Source organism: Taudactylus pleione, unplaced genomic scaffold (assembly GCF_031769625.1).
Source record: "Taudactylus pleione unplaced genomic scaffold, aTauple2 ptg000897l, whole genome shotgun sequence".
Lineage (NCBI taxonomy): Eukaryota > Metazoa > Chordata > Amphibia > Anura > Myobatrachidae > Taudactylus > Taudactylus pleione.
The window spans coordinates 931,850-948,831 of NW_028285298.1; the positions used below are offsets into that span (position 1 = coordinate 931,850).

General features: G+C 46.5%; 1 protein-coding gene across 1 annotated transcript in view; it reads right to left on the reverse strand.

The window, feature by feature from the left end:
* Positions 1-16,982, reverse strand: part of EXD3 (exonuclease 3'-5' domain containing 3) — a 253,305-nt gene that overhangs the window by 12,786 nt on the left and 223,537 nt on the right. The window contains exon 21 of the mRNA XM_088459144.1: positions 6,002-6,098. Within this exon, the coding sequence (XP_088315270.1) occupies positions 6,002-6,098 (97 nt within the window). The remainder of the gene's footprint in view (positions 1-6,001; positions 6,099-16,982) is intronic.

A 16,982-nucleotide genomic window follows, 5' to 3' on the forward strand; every position in this document is an offset into this window, starting at 1 on the left:
AGCGGCGACTTTTCATTGAGGGTTTCAAGTGGTTCCCACCCCCCCCAAACACTCCAAAAGATTTCATTTCAATGGCATGGATTTTTCTGGTGTTTAAAATGGGTCCAGTGGGGGGGAGGGGGAGGGTTAACAGAATATCTTGGGTCAAGTGACCCTGTGGAATATGTGGCTATAATGTGACTTGAACAAATTTTTAGGAAATGGTTAGTGGAATCGTGCCTTGGGTTTAATGATGACCAGGGTGAGAACTGTAACGTCGGGCAGTCAGTAGTATAACATAAGAACATACACGGCTGGCAGGGAAAATACAGACATGGGACAAGCCGGAGAGAGGGCCCTGCTTGTGAGAGCTTAGAATTTAGGGGAACTTTGTATCCCCTCGCCCCACATCTGACGCAATACACAACATGGCTTTTGCGTGACTAGTAAAATTAGATGGTACCGAGGACCAGGGTGCCTGTACCATATGGCTTAAATTGTGCAGTGCCATGAAATAATGTTGGTGGCCTTCTAGAGAGCGTGACATAGAGCTGAACGGATACACAGCGCGAGACCACAATGGCGATTGCTTTATAAGAAGAAAGGGTCGTATTGGTTAATAGATGAGCCATTGGAGGAGTTCTATATGTTAACACCACCAAAGTTAAATATTTTAAAGCAACAGAGATACCTTCAAGACCTCTCCTTGTTGTCTAGTACGAATGGGCAAGGGGGTAGGTCTTCAAGGCAAGTTGTCACAATGCCAATTACAGCAGGTTAATTGCCTATTTAACTGACAATTAGAAATCTAGTTACTTGGTTGTTTTCTAGAACTGACCTTCGAAAAGACCTTATCAAACTATGCAAATCTCAGCACTGTTTCCTCCCTGGATGCAGTGATGTAGATAACAGAACTGAACTTCAGGGTTTGACCAGAACGCGCTCTCAAAACAGCTGTGTCTCTAGCCTAGTCCCCGAGAACCCAAGTACAAGGTAGAAGCTTAATGTAACGTACTGTACGTGAATCTGCCTGTCATTGCCGGAAATAAGGGAAGGCATGGGATGGGGACGACAACAAAGCCGCAACCACACTCAGGTCCGTCTCTCCCCATTGTAAAATTTGATTTATTAATAGTTATTTATATAAGCGCACACATATTATGCAGCACTTTACAGAGAAAATCTCAGTCACTCACATCAGTTACTGCCCCAGTGGTGCTTACAAAGTATATTCCCTATGACAGGGACGTCAATTAGCCTACAGCTTGGAATTGGTCGGCGCTGAATGAGGTCCACCATGCAGCAGGCCCCTGCATTAGTGAGAATCACTGTCATGGAGTCCATTTGGGGGGTGAGGGTAGCATGTTGTGTAAAAAAAAAACAACCTTTCATAAAGCTACCTTAAAATCGGGATTAAACCAGTACACCACATGTATCCGTTAACTAGAAACGAATGATTTCACCGAGAATGAGGCACAAAGTACCTCATGCCTCAGTGATGTTACCAGTTGTGAGAGAAATTATAAGGCTGCATCACCACTAACCAAACAAAATGGATGCATAACCACCGACCAAACAAAATGGCTACCTCCACTGAGAGACATTTATAAAAATCAGTGCCCACTGTTATCCTTTTACTCATCCCTGGAATTTTTTTTTTTTAAATCCGTATTAGGTAGATAGCATAGACCAGTGGTTCTCAAACTCGGTTCTCAGGACCCCACACAGTTCACGTATTCCAGGTCACCCAGTAGGAGCACAGGTGTATTCATTACTCACTGACACATTTTAAAAGATCCAAAAGGTGGAGCTAATCATTTCCCTCGTGATTCTGTGAGGGTATATGAAAAACATGCACTGTTTGGGGTCCTGAGGAACGAGTTTGAGAACCTGTGGCATAGAGAAAGCTTAAAAATAAACATTATATATACAGTAGACAATAACAGAGCCACATTTACCACTACTTTAAAGCCTGCGCCAGCCATAACGCAAGGATATTTTCACCCAGGTTCTCTTGAGGTAAATTTCTGTGCGGACTATTTGTTCATATAATAAATAAGCTGCATTTCAGTTCTGTTTTAGCCGCTGTTGACACACTAAACACCAGCGCCGGCTGTAAGCAAAGCCTACAGGTGCTGCTATAAAAGTCTAGCAAGGTTATAACTAAAAAAAAAAAAAGAAAGCTTTACGTGTCTACCTAAGCATCCCTCGCTGCGTGTAAAGCATAGGTGCGCTATAAATGCTAATTATGCAGGTTGTAGCCTTTGCGTACAGTTAAGACATCACTGTTTCCCCCGTACAAACACTGGTCACTGTTATCGCACCAGTTAAACACTATAGTGCACCAGGTTTAAGAATGGATCGAAGGTCAATTCCCAGCTGTATTACAAGCCTTATCTGCCTTTTAAGCTGAACACTGGTGGATCCTTGAAGGAAATTGGCTGTTTTGGAAGCAATAAAGAAGAGAATGTGGGGTGGGGAGTGATGGGGGGGGGGGGGGGGGGGGGGGAGAGAGAGAGAGAGAGAGAGAGAGAGGACACACCTTCACTGCGAGGAGAACAACGCCCAGCTTTCTCACACTTCTATGCAGACAGAATACACAGTGTGCAGAGAACCTGGGGACAGGTGTAATCACCGAGCACCCTTTCATGTCCTGCCAGGACAACGCGCCGCTTGGAACACCTCAGTTTTGAAGCTTCTGCCATGCAATGTGTAATGTCTGTAAGCTCTCAATGGGTACCCACAGAACACGCTGCACGGCCATTGTAATTAAAACAGCGATTGTACGAGGTGGGGGCTACATATTTGCTCCATGTCTGTTACAAACAAAAGTGTGTAGTCAACGGAGTTATACGGGGTGTGGTACGTTGTTATGCCGACGTTTAGAATGTCGACATGGATGTTTCGTCGACATGTGGACATCCAAATGTCGCCATTTTGTTTTGTTTTTTTTCCCTCACTATTTGAGACCTAACAAGAAAATCTAGAACTCAAATGTACTGTTGACATTGTGACTGTCGACATGCATAATACTGACATGCTGACAATATCGGCATAAGGTCCATGTCGACATTATGACTGGACACCGTTCTATGAAAGACAATTTTGCACCATGTGTGTGTTTGCAATCTGCTGTAGGGGCTGCCGCAGAGCACAAGGTAGGTCCATATGCGCAACGTATATTTTGCGAGGTTTTGCCGTGCGCATGTCCTGTACCCCGCGTGCGTGAGTGTGAGGTCGATGAGTCGTACAAAGCTCAGTCACACGCCATCTCTCACGTAGGTGAATTTCAGTGCCAGGTGTCAACGGAATTGCGGGCTATGGAGAGTCGCGTCTATATGTAAATAAGCCGGTTGTAAAGGAGAAGCTTTTGCACCAGGGATAAGGGTGGCAGAAATGCACTACGATAAGGATGGCAGCGATGAAACAGAGTGCACAGATAGGGGCGGCCCAGAAGCAGAAAAGCGCACAACTCTGTATGCGGGCAATTACGGACAATTTGCGTTTAACCTGCATCTGCCCTTATGGCTCTATGTGTGAGTGTATGCAAATGTGCTATATGTAATAATCTCTCTGTGGCACAGTAATAATAGTAATAGCAGCCTGTTTCTGAATTCATACATTTTGATGCTTTTTATACTGTAGCTGTTACTCAACTTTTGTGCTGTATAACGCTGTGATTGGCTATATATCAATCCAGTCCACTAAACTCTGTGATTGGCTATATATCGGTCCAGCCCAATAAAAATGCTGTGATTGGCTATATATCGGTCCAGCCCACTTAATGCTGGGATTGGTTATATACCAGTCCAGCCCAGAAAACGCTGTGTTTGGCTATGTCCAGCCTAGTAAATGCTGTGATTGGCTATATATCGGTCCAGCCCACTAAATGCTGTGATTGGGTATATATCGGTCCAGCCCAGTAAATGCTGTGATTGGCTATATACCAGTCAAGCCCAGTAAATGCTGTGATTGGCTAGATATTGGTCCTGCCCAGTGCATGCTGTGATTGGTTATATATCGGTCCAGCCCGGTAAATGCTGTGATTGGCTATATATTGGTCCAGCCCAGTACATGCTGTGATTGGCTATATATTGACCCTGCCCAGCAGTTTGGTCCAGCCCATTAAATATTTGTATCCTCTGATTGGCTATATTTGGTCCAGCACAGTAAAGATTCTAAACTTCTAATGTTCTGATTGGTTATATATTGGTCCTGACCAGTAAATGTTCTAAAGCTCATTGGCTATGCATTAATGGTAGCACCTCTTATTATGTTTAAAATTAGAGTGTGCAGTCTGGAAGCTCCTCGTATTTCCACGACTTCTGTAAGATTTCAACAGATTCAACAGTTTATACTACACCGTACCTACTTAACTCCTGTTAGTTTGCTGAAGTTTAGGGGGAGAGCGTCAGACATATGCCCTAAGTGTAAAATAAATAGTGGTACTTTCTGGCATCTTCTATGGGATTGTCTGATGGTTAGCGCTTTGTTCTATAAAGTTCTGAGAGTTTTGTCCAATACAGGTATTGCTCCCACTTTAGCTACGCCATTGTTGTGCTGTTTAGGCTCTATGGACGATGAGGTAGTGGACAGATATCTTAAGCAATACATTGTCAATATGTGTATGCTAGCTAAGGTATGTGTGGCCCGGTCGTGGATGGCTCCCACGGAACGATTATAATGCTTGGCTGTCCTTGGTCCGTACCACTGTTAAACATGAAAAACATGTGTTTACTTGTCGCAAAGCGGAGAAGACATATGATCGAATTTGGGACATCTGGATTAATTCCAGTTATGCCCGTGCACTGCCTAATGATTGACCGGTATACAGGGGCGTCTTTAGAAAGGAAGGGGCCCCGTGTGCATTCCCCCTCCAGGGCCCCCCCTCCTCCCTTCCCGGTGGCCGACTATCGCGGCTGGCCGCCCACCGGAGCATTAGTAGACTCTGGGCTCTAGAGTGTGCCCGGAGTCTACTGCGCATGCGAAAAATGCCGGAAAAATGGCCGCCGTGGCCATTTTTCTGTCTTTTTGTACAGCGCTGAAACCCGAGGCGGGAACTTGGAGAGGTAAGTTTTAAGTAATATGGGAGCAGGGTGTGCCGCACACCCTGCACCCATTATAGATACGCCCCTGCCGGTATATTATTACTGGGATAATGTGGTATATTATTCTACTGGAGGAAATATGCTATGTATTAAGTTGATAAAAGAACTAGCTGCTTTTACTACGTTTTCAGGTGAAGCCGTTGACGACAATCTAGTGATTGTATAGTTTGGAATTTCTTTTCTTTACCCTCTCTTTTTCCTCTCCATGGGCTCTATTTACTACAATCCGCATATTGAATGCAGATTGTAGTGTGATATTAACGACTGAATTCGCATTGCGATTTCAGGCAATATCACAGGGATTTACTACAAATCCCTTGCAGGGACAGAGCTTGTGATAAAGCTCTGACCCTGCGAATCCCCTTCGGAGCCTTATAACGGTATTTTCGCAAAAAATACCGTGATACAGTGCCTGCGCATACGCCGACCGACCGCCGCTGCTACCCCCCGGCGCTAAACCCCGCCCCCCGGCACTAAGACCCGCCCCCCCCGGGATAGCGGACCCCCCACGAAACCCCCCCACCGCCACCCCCCTCCCTTAATTACACTTACATGCATGATCCGGTGATGTTCTCCATGCCTCCGGTCAGGTGATCTCCCATACTGCACTGGGACCCGATCACCTGATGACCGGGCAGCAGTGCACTATGGGAGACCAGCTGACCGGAGGGGAGTCATCACCGGAGATATTTTTTTTTTTACAGTAATCAGCTTGCGGTCTGTTTAGCAGAGATCAGTGTGTGATCTGTTTAGACCACACAGCTGATTACTGGGACCGACTCCTGGCTCTGCTCTGCCCGTTAGAGCAGGGTAGGAGTCCGGTAACCAGGGGAGACCCTGATAACGCCACCTCCAGATTTCTATAATGCTCTGACTGGCTACAGGTTGCTTCCGACATTATCTTATTTAATCACCTTCAGTTAGCCTGTTGTCCTCCAGGTAGTTATGAATTCTCATTAGATGCGCCATCTTCTCCTGGGTAATGTGCAGGTACTTGTTGCAGTTGCACACCTGAAAGCAAGCAGAGTGAAAGGGATTACTCACGGGCTCGCCAGGATGGGGAACCGACCTACTGCACACTTTATTTTGTATTCTAGTTTCTTGTCCAAATCGACAAGGAGCTGGCACATGGATTGGGGTGTCAAAAAATAGTGGCGTCATTTTAATGCTAGCGACCTTTAAAACTGAGACACCCCTTCCCACGGGAGAAAAGAATCACCGATATATAAACATATCTATCCAACACCAAAAATGTATACATAAAAAAATAATACACAGAAGGAAAGCTTTATTACATTTGTATTTATTTATTGTTTAAATAAAGTTTGCTAAGCAAGACTTAGTGAATTTCGAATTGATTGGCTGGAGACAGAGCAGTTACTAGGGTAGTGCAGCCGGCGCCATGGCACAGGGCACCGCAGGGGGCACTTTTTGGGTCTGTCAATTTTCCTGTTTATTATCATTCTCACTTGTAGCTTCCTCTTCTTTTATCCCCAGCATCTCCTGGCCTCCCCTATCTCTTCCCTGGCCCTTCCCCATGAGGCCATGGCCCTCTCTCAGGTGCACTATATTATGTCCCTATTTATCCCCAGCATCTCCTGGCCATTCCCCATGAGGCCATATCCCTCTCTCAGGTGCACTATATTATGTCCCTATTAATCCCCAGCATCTCCTGGCCTCCCCTATCTCTTCCCTGGCCCTTCCCCATGAGGCCATGGCCCTCTGTCAGGTGCACTATATTATGTCCCTATTTATCCCCAGCATCTCCTGGCCCTTCCCCATGAGTCCATGGCCCTCTCTCAGGTGCACTATATTATGTCCCTATTTATCCCCAGCATCTCCTGGCCTCTCCTATCTCTTCCCTGGCCCTTCCCCATGAGGCCATGGCCCTCTCTCAGGTGCACTATATTATGTCCCTATTTATCCCCAGCATCTCCTGGCCCTTCCCCATGAGGCCATGGCCCTCTCTCAGGTGCACTATATTATGTCCCTATTTATCCCCAGCATCTCCTGGCCTCCCCTATCTCTTCCCTGGCCCTTCCCCATGAGGCCATGGCCCTTTTTCGGGTGCACTATCTTATGTCCCTATTTATCCCCAGCATCTCCTGGCCTCCCCTATCTCTTCCCTGGCCCTTCCCCATGAGGCCATGGCCCTGCCTCAGGTGCACTATATTATGTCCCTATTTATCCCTAGCATCTCCTGGCCTCCCCTATCCTTTATCTGGCCCTTCCCCATGAGGCCATGGCCCTCTCTCAGGTGCACTATATTATGTCCCTATTTATCCCCAGCATCTCCTGGCCTAACAATATCTCTTCCCTGGCCCTTCCCCATGAGGCCATGGCCCTCTCTCAGGTGCACTATATTATGTCCCTATTTATCCCCAGCATCTCCTGGCCCTTCCCCATGAGTCCATGGCCCTCTCTCAGGTGCACTATATTATGTCCCTATTTATCCTCAGCATCACCTGGCCTCCCCTATCCTTTATCTGGCCCTTCCCCATGAGGCCATGGCCCTCTCTCAGGTGCACTATATTATGTCCCTATTTATCCCCAGCATCTCCTGGCCTCCCCTATCTCTTCCCTGGCCCTTCCCCATGAGGCCATGGCCCTTTTTCGGGTGCACTATCTTATGTCCCTATTTATCCCCAGCATCTCCTGGCCTCCCCTATCTCTTCCCTGGCCCTTCCCCATGAGGCCATGGCCCTGTCTCAGGTGCACTATATTATGTCCCTATTTATCCCTAGCATCTCCTGGCCTCCCCTATCCTTTATCTGGCCCTTCCCCATGAGGCCATGGCCCTCTCTCAGGTGCACTATATTATGTCCCTATTTATCCCCAGCATCTCCTGGCCTAACAATATCTCTTCCCTGGCCCTTCCCCATGAGGCCATGGCCCTCTCTCAGGTGCACTATATTATGTCCCTATTTATCCCCAGCATCTCCTGGCCCTTCCCCATGAGTCCATGGCCCTCTCTCAGGTGCACTATATTATGTCCCTATTTATCCTCAGCATCACCTGGCCTCCCCTATCCTTTATCTGGCCCTTCCCCATGAGGCCATGGCCCTCTCTCAGGTGCACTATATTATGTCCCTATTTATCCCCAGCATCTCCTGGCCTCTGCTATCTCTTCCCTGGCCCTTCCCCATGAAGCCATGGCCCTTTTTCAGGTGCACTATCTTATGTCCCTATATAAAAAAATGGGGAGGGGGGCGCCAATGCTCTCTCTGGCACAGGGCACCAAAAAGTCTAGTTACGGCTCTGGCTGGAGAAGCAACAATTAGTTTATCATTATTACCATTATCTATTATTACCATTATGCTAGGTACGCACTAGGATGACGGATCGGTTGGCAGACCGACCCGCTGTTCTAGCGGACAATTGGCAAGCTATACGCGCTTACTAATCTGCCGCTTGATGTGCTGGGGCTGACATCACAAATGGGCCGGTCCAGCGAGTTGAGATGCCAGTTTTGGCGGTGCCTGCAGCACGTGTACAGTCGGTGCGGCACAGCTGATGGGACGATGTGATGCATGTGAGGCACGGCAGGCTATGCGATCTGCAGGACATATCGCTTCCATCCACGTTGGAACGATATTACAAGTAATGGATTGTATAGTGTGTACCCATCTTTAGTTGGGTGGTCCAGCACCCTGCTCTACTCTCTCCTGCTCGTTGCAAGTGAATGCAAGGAGGGGGTTGTCAATATAGCCCCCTCCCCAACTGCAGCTCGGGCTATAGATAACTTTTCAAACATGGTTGCCATATGCAGTAACATCCTTAGGTGCACAACAAGTACCATTGCTCCAAGCACTAACTGCGACACATGTTCCGTATAATTACAGTGATTATTCTCAGCAATATATTTGGGTAAATAGATTATATATATATATATATATATATATATATATATATATATAGCGGCCGGAAAGTCAGAGATAGGATTATGTTTACTTAAACATTAGACTTATTCCAGACAAAATGATGCAATGGGATACATTTAATCTTATAGAAAATCCTTAGGGTTACACCTTTTAACCCCCCCCCCTACCCCCCAAAAATCCACAATAAAACAACCAAGGCTGAGTTGTATAAAAACTGCTGCGATTCCCATATAACATGTGTACACAACAGTGAGAACATGTAACACTAATCTGTCACAAATGACGCACATCCTGTGTTAGTGGGATATTTTACATCTCCTTAATTCTGAGTGTTTGTATCAAACAGTGTAAGGTGTAGAGAAATGGACCAGTGGAGAAGTTGCCCATAGCAACCAATCAGCTCCTACCTATTATTTTATAGACTCCTCGATAAATGCTACTTGAAAGCTGATTGGTTGCTAGGGACAACTTCTCCATTTTTCCACTCTTGTTACTGCTCGATACATTAACCCCTATATCTGCTCCGACAAAGTGCCACAAACACCCGCATCTTGCATATATAATCGTACGTCTACGGGCGACTGAACGATCCGTTTGGAAGGCCGCAGGTACCGCTTGGCAATAACATCACAAATTTAAATTGCCCGCCCAGTCGTGATGTCTGGCCAGACGCATTGATACACTGATAGCCAAGTGTGTATGCTTACCAAACTGGACGGTGGGGATGGTCGGTCGGTTGGCCAGATGTGTACCGCGCCTTAGGGGGCCTTTTTTTTGGTGAACACTGCTTTAGGTACCAGAATGGCTGTTGCAGAGAGATACGCCGTCTGTACGCCTGCGCTACGGCGTGATACCTGTCTCTCTGGTTTACTGCCGCAGGTACGGTCATTACACTTTATATGTATTAAACAAAAGCGTGAGAAGAGGAAATCAGTGGGAGCCCTACGGCCATGTATCTAGCTCAATGAGGAACAAAACAGCAGAGGAAGAAAAACCAGTTCCCCCAGCGCCAGGTACACAGGAGGGAGGAAGGAGGAACAGGAGGGTAAGGGGGCTCCGCCGGCAGGAGAGGGTGTGAGTGACATGGAGGAATGCTGAGACCTGGAGGTGTGCCTCTCTCATTAGCAATTCCAAGGCCAGCAAAGACAACTGTCCGCAACTCACGATGAACAGATCCGATGACATAACTCCAGGGGGTGTATTTACTAAAGGGCAGGTTTTTAGAAGTGGAGATGTTGCATATAGCAACCAATCAGATTCTACTTAGAATTTATCTAGCACCTTCTAGAAGACAATAGGTAGGATTGGTTGCTATCGGCAACATCTCCATTTCTAAAAAAACCCACACTTTAGTATATATACCCCCAGGTATGATAATGGCTGGTTGCAGGCAGTAAGTAGATTTATGGGGCATCCAGCTACTCAGAATCTCAGACAGCTTCACTCATAAAAATAAATACAGGAAACTAGTGTGTAATAGACAAATGCATATGAGCAGTGGAATAACGTTTTATGAGCAGAAGGACACAGTGGCCTCTCAGGACCGCATTGTGAAGCAGGGATGGCCATCTATGTTTAAAGTCCATCAACGGCTTGCCACCGATGGCCTTGCCATATCGATGGCAGAGTTCTGATGGTTCTCAGTCAATTATGGCTTTTGAGGCAGTAATTAGTTTTTTTTTTTCCTTTGCCGCTGGGAACGGAGCTTAGCCCCACCCTCCATTTGCACGCTTAAACCCCACCCTCCATTTGCACGCTTAAACCCTCACCTTTGCATGGATGTCCATTGACGGGCGCAAACCATCAATGGTTCCCAGTTGATGGTTTCATGTGCATTGCAAAATAGATGGCTCTTATTTTAGAGGCATTAGCAAAAAAAAATTCACTTGTAAAAACTCCTTCCGCTCTCTGCACTTCTTTTGGTCTGTAGACTTCTGTATTCCTGTATTAATCCCTTCATTTCCAACCCGTATTCCAGGGAAGTCGGACTCCTACATTCTATAGCACCCTAGAATCGGAGACCACCAAAGGGGACCTCTCAGTTCTGTTTGAGAAACACAAATCGCTAAGAAAGGAGCCTGTCCATCACTACTCTAGAACCCACATTACACCAGTAGAAGATGACTTTTGCACTCCATCGAGTCCCAGTGGCACGGTTACATAGTAGGGACTACCATTTACTGTTATCCCTATAGCACTAGATCCCAACATGACTTGTGTTTCAGAACCCTGTAGGACCCCATATCACAAACATGAGAACCACGGACTTCTGTATTTTAAATCCTCCTAGAGTCCCATGACAGATATAGGGGAACCAAGAACTTCTGCGTTCCAGGTCATTCTACAATCCCATATCTCATAGAGGGAAGCCACTGGCTCCTGCATTCTAGATTCTTCTAATGTCCTATATTGCATATAGGTGAACCAAAGATTTATGTATTCCAGACACCACATAGAGAGGAACCATTAACTTCTATGTTTCAGATCCCTCTAGAGTACCACATTGCATAGAGGGGAACCACTGACCTCTATGTTCCAGATCCCCCTAGAGTACTACATCACATAGAGGGGAACCACTGATTTCTATGTTGCAAATCCCTTTAGAATCCCATATCAAATATAGCAGAACCATTGACTTCTATGTTCCAGATCCCTCTACAGCCCCACATTGCTTAGAAGGGATCCCGGACCTCTGTGTTTCCGATACTCCTAGAACCCCATATCACACAGAGGAGAACCACTGACCCCCTAGAACCCCATATCACGTAGAGGAGAACTACTGTTCCAGGTCCCTCTAGATTCCCATATCACATAGAAGGAAAACCATTGACTTCCATGTTCCAGGTCCTTCTAGAGCCTTTTATCACACAGAGGGGACCCACGGTCTTCTATGCTCCAGATCCCTTTAGATTCCCATATCATGTAGAGGGAAGAAGCTGACTTGTGCATTCTAGTTGTCTCTACAGCCCCACAATACATAGAGAAGAGCCACGGACTTCTGTATTACAGGTCCTTTTAGAGCCCAATATTGAACAAAGAGAAACCTTTGACTTTTTTAATTGCAGATACCCTCCCTAAAGCCCAACACATGACCGATGAGAATCGAGAGCCGCCTCGTAGAACCTTAACATCACATAAGTCAGTATTCCATAGCTTTACATGGAGAATAAACTTCTGCATTCCATGGCCAAATAACAAGACGACTATTTGTCTCCGGGACCTTCTGTTGTGCTTAAGTAAAAGGCTCAGACACTGTTTAAGAACCACAAGAGCAAATAAAGAAAGTTGTATAAAGTTGCAGCACCCTCTGCATCTCTTTATCTCAATCGAGGAGGCGATGTGTGGTCCCTGTAAAAACACATTTATTCGCCTCATCCCCTTCTCGACTCTGTGTCTGTGGCACCAGGACATGGTGGGGGTTATCGGGGGTCAGAAGGTACGAGTATACCCAAACTACACCGCATTACATTGTAACAAAAGATGCACAGATTTCTCCCTCTGCTGCGAATGAGTTAATAAGGGGGAAGGAAGCCCAAAAGTCCCTGAAATGTGCTACTGTAATTCTGGCAGCGGCCAAACAAACAAAAGGGACTTGGAAGCTGAGAGAGGTTCCCAGGGAATAGGTGTTAAGTGCTGACTGACCGGCTCCCCCTGACAGTCTCTGGGGTGTGAGAAATTCAAATTCATTACCCTTCATTAGGAAGTAACTGTTGCTCTGCTTTTTCTCACATCGGGCACCTTAATGGGGACTACAGACAACTGCTCTATATCCACTGGGTCCCAGGGCCTGATACAGGAAGAGCGCTGGAAACGCAGCGCAGATAGGTCATGGCTTTGCACCGATGCGCTTCCAATGGATTGCACAGCACACTTTAAGATGTGCGCCCACTAGTTGCCCTAGGAGATACCTTCACAAACTGGAAGGGCACCCATGTCTGCGAGTGTCAGTGTGTGCAGAGTGTAGGACACGGGAGCGAGTGTCAGTGTGTGCAGAGTGTAGGACACGGGAGCGAGTGTCAGTGTGTGCAGAGTATAGAACACGGGAGCGAGTGTCAGTGTGTGCAGAGTATAGGACACGGGAGTGAGTGTCAGTGTGTGCAGAGTATAGGACACGGGAGTGAGTGTCAGTGTGTGCAGAGTATAGGACACGGGAGTGAGTGTCAGTGTGTGCAGAGTATAGGACACGGGAGTGAGTGGCAGTGTGTGCAGAGTATAGGACACGGGAGTGAGTGGCAGTGTGTGCAGAGTATAGGACACGGGAGTGAGTGGCAGTGTGTGCAGAGTATAGGACACGGGAGTGAGTGGCAGTGTGTGCAGAGTATAGGACACGGGAGTGAGTGGCAGTGTGTGCAGAGTATAGGACACGGGAGTGAGTGGCAGTGTGTGCAGAGTATAGGACACGGGAGTGAGTGTCAGTGTGTGCAGAGTATAGGACACGGGAGTGAGTGGCAGTGTGTGCAGAGTATAGGACACGGGAGTGAGTGTCAGTATGTGCAGAGTATAGGACACGGGAGTGAGTGTCAGTAAGTGCAGCATATAGGACACGGGAGTGGCAGTGTGTGCAGAGTATAGGACACGGGAGTGAGTGTCAGTAAGTGCAGCATATAGGACACGGGAGTGAGTGGCAGTGTGTGCAGAGTATAGGACACGGGAGTGAGTGTCAGTGTGTGCAGAGTATAGGACACAGGAGTGAGTGTCAGTGTGTGCAGAGTATAGGACACGGGAGTGAGTGTCAGTAAGTGCAGAGTATAGGACACAGGAGTGAGTGTCAGTGTGTGAGGAATATATAGGACACGGAAGTGAGTGTCAGTGTGTGAGGAATATATAGGACACGGAAGTGAGTGTCAGTGTGTGAGGAATATATAGGACACGGAAGTGAGTGTCAGTGTGTGAGGAATATATAGGACACGGGAGTGAGTGTCAGTGTGTGCAGGGTATAGGACATGGGAGCGAGTGTCAGTATATAGTTATCATGTCACAATGTCAACAGCCAAAAGATCAACACCATCATGTCTAATGCCATAATTTTGACAATGGTTAAAATGTCGACACAGTCAACAAAGACATGAACTATCAAACATGTCAATATTTTATCTGTTGATATTTTATACCTGTCGACATTATGGTGTCTATATAATGACTGTCGACACAACATACCGAACCCGTATGGAGCGTTCCGTTTAGCCGTGATGAAGCAGAAATAGGAAGTGTTCTCAGGGCACGTAGCCATATTTTGTTTTACATTTACCATACGTGCATTGCCCTATGCTGGGGTAAATTTGTATACTCCAGGCCGATCATGAATGCAGGTTTGATCCACTCTTGCTCCATCCACTATTTATAACGGAGAACTGACCACGAGTTCCCGTTACCGGACATTACGGTTTTACGGCGCACAAAGGTTGCGCTCACCGGCCAGCGAATGCCATGTATAGCAACACGCTAATGATTCCACTGGTCATTACTGAATCGATAGCTAAATATTGAGCCCACGAACCATCTGCCATACACTTATTAAGTCCCGGTAATGATCTGATAGTTTCTAGCACTCCCAGGCAATGAAGTTAATTACAGAGCACCTAATGCTCTGTCCGCTTCTTGCAAATGCTTCACAGTGAATTAACAAGTTAGTGACAAATTGTATCAGTCAGAAGCATTTGGGCATTTTGGTGGCCGAGCTTCCCTTGAATAATATGGGTAACATATTGTAGCCAAACTGTGACCGGGAACTGACAGGTGTAACAGCATAAGGGAAATCACGTCTCCTGTAATTGGCAACAATTTATTAAGCCCCAGTCTTTCAGGGGGGGGGGGAGAGGAGAGTCAGTGGGAAAACCAGGGAGTCTCAGACTCCAGACGAGAAGAGACATTTGCTAATCGGGGGCTTGTAACATGTCTTTGAAACAAGTGTCTGTCACTAATGGACATATTAACTAGAAACATCCTTTTTATCAAGCACCTATAGCTGTTCTAACGCAGACCTGTCAGACTGCTTTATAGGGGGCCAAATGCAGCCTCGTGCCTCTTTACTGGGTCCTGTTTCCCAGAAATGTTACATCGGTTAATTACAATATAGTTTTCTTGTACTTTAAATTGCAGAAAAGCTTCGAGACAAAGCATAAAAATCAGTAGAGTTTTAATATAGATGCTTTTTAGCCAACAAGAACCCTTCTTAAATCTTTCCCTGTCTGTTAAAACCCTGGGGTTCATTTACTAAGCGTCGTGTTCTAAAACCCAGCGCTTCCGATTGTGTTTATGACTGAAATTTAAAAGAGCAATGATTTTATTAGCAAAACACGGCTAGCAAAAGCATTGCCCTTTTAAATTTCGGACGATTGCAGGCTCCGGGTTTTAGAACCTGATGCTTAGTAAATAAACCCCCCCGATCTTCATTTATAAACAGTTATTTATACAGCGCACACCTATTCCACAACACTGTACGGAAAGTATCTCTGTCAGCGGAGCTTACAATCTATGGGCCTGATTCAGAGCCACTCGTAAGCGGCAGCTCGTTCGCTCTGAGCGATGTTTGCCCAACTGCGCATGCGTACGGATCGTTATACGCGCAAACCAGTCAGTGCGGCCGAAATTCATGTGCTCGCAAAATAGCGAATGCCTGTTAATTTGAGTGACAGAAAGAGGCGTATGTGGGTGGTAACAGGGGAAGGTGCTTGAAAACGGGGAGTGGAGATCCCATCGCAGGCGTGCTTAAAGGTCAAAACGGGCGTTTTATGGGTGTGCATATTTAATACAGCAGCGTCATTGACCACGTCACTGGGTTATTTTATAGCCAGAACTGCTCGCAAAATTGTGGTAGCAAAAACCAACCACAAGAATAGCGAGCAGTTCATACCCTGTTCGATGTACTCGATTAATCTAATAAATAGCGGACATGACGTAGGATGCGAGCGGCCAGGGGGCGTAGTTTCCTAAAAAACAACCGCAAGTTTTGTACGCTCGTTCAGACCTAGAGGCGTGAACAGACCGCAAACAGCGAACGGTTCATTTGAATAGCCACCCCTATTTTCTGGACGAGCGAGCGCAAATAGCGACCGGCTCTGAATCAGGCCCTATATTCTCTATCACATGGACACACACTTACACATTAGGGTTATTTTTTTTTTCTTTCTTCATCAGTAGCCAATTAACCTACAAGTATGTTTTTGGAAACACGTGGGAGAACACACAAACACTACACAGATTAACCATGACCGGCAATTGAATTCACTACCTCAGTGCTGTGATGCAATAATGTTAACCACTACGCCATCTGTGCTGAACTAGGCTTGGTTTATTACTGTATTTATTCCCAATTGTAAAGCATTGCGGAGTCTGCTAGCACTATATAATAAATAATAATAATAATAATAATAATAATGTAATCTGAGTTTCTCTACCTATAAATTTGTACCCTCTAGGACAAGGGTGGGGGAACCTTTTTTCTGCCGAGGGCCATTTTGATATATATATAACATTATTTGCGGGCCTGGTGCAGGCCACACCCCCTCTGTGTGATGTCACACGGGGGCGGGGCTACATTCACCGGTGATTACAGCAATGCCTGGAGCAACCTGAGGATGCTCCGGGGAGCTATAAGGGCAGCGGTGTGACAGTCTGAAGGACCCTACGGACATTCCAGGCGGCTCTGCTGCATAGATTCTGGCTGCAGGGTGACATTCTAGGCACCCTGCTAGCCAAATGAGGCTAGCAGAAAAAAGCTCTGAGGGCCAGACCAAATGATGCCGGGGGCCTTATACGGCCCCCGGGTCTGAGGTTCCCCATCCCTGCTCTAGGACCTCATAAAACCATTACTTTCAGTACTAATAGTTTGTGCACTTACAGATTATGACGATCCGTATTGCTATATTTTGCATGGCATCTCTAACTCTTCAGGATACAATTTAAACTCCACGCACTCGCTTACAAAGCCTTCACCCAAACCTCTACGACCTCTGACCTCACCTCCCATCACAGCTCCGCCTGCCCACTTTGCTCCACAAATGAACGCTGCCTT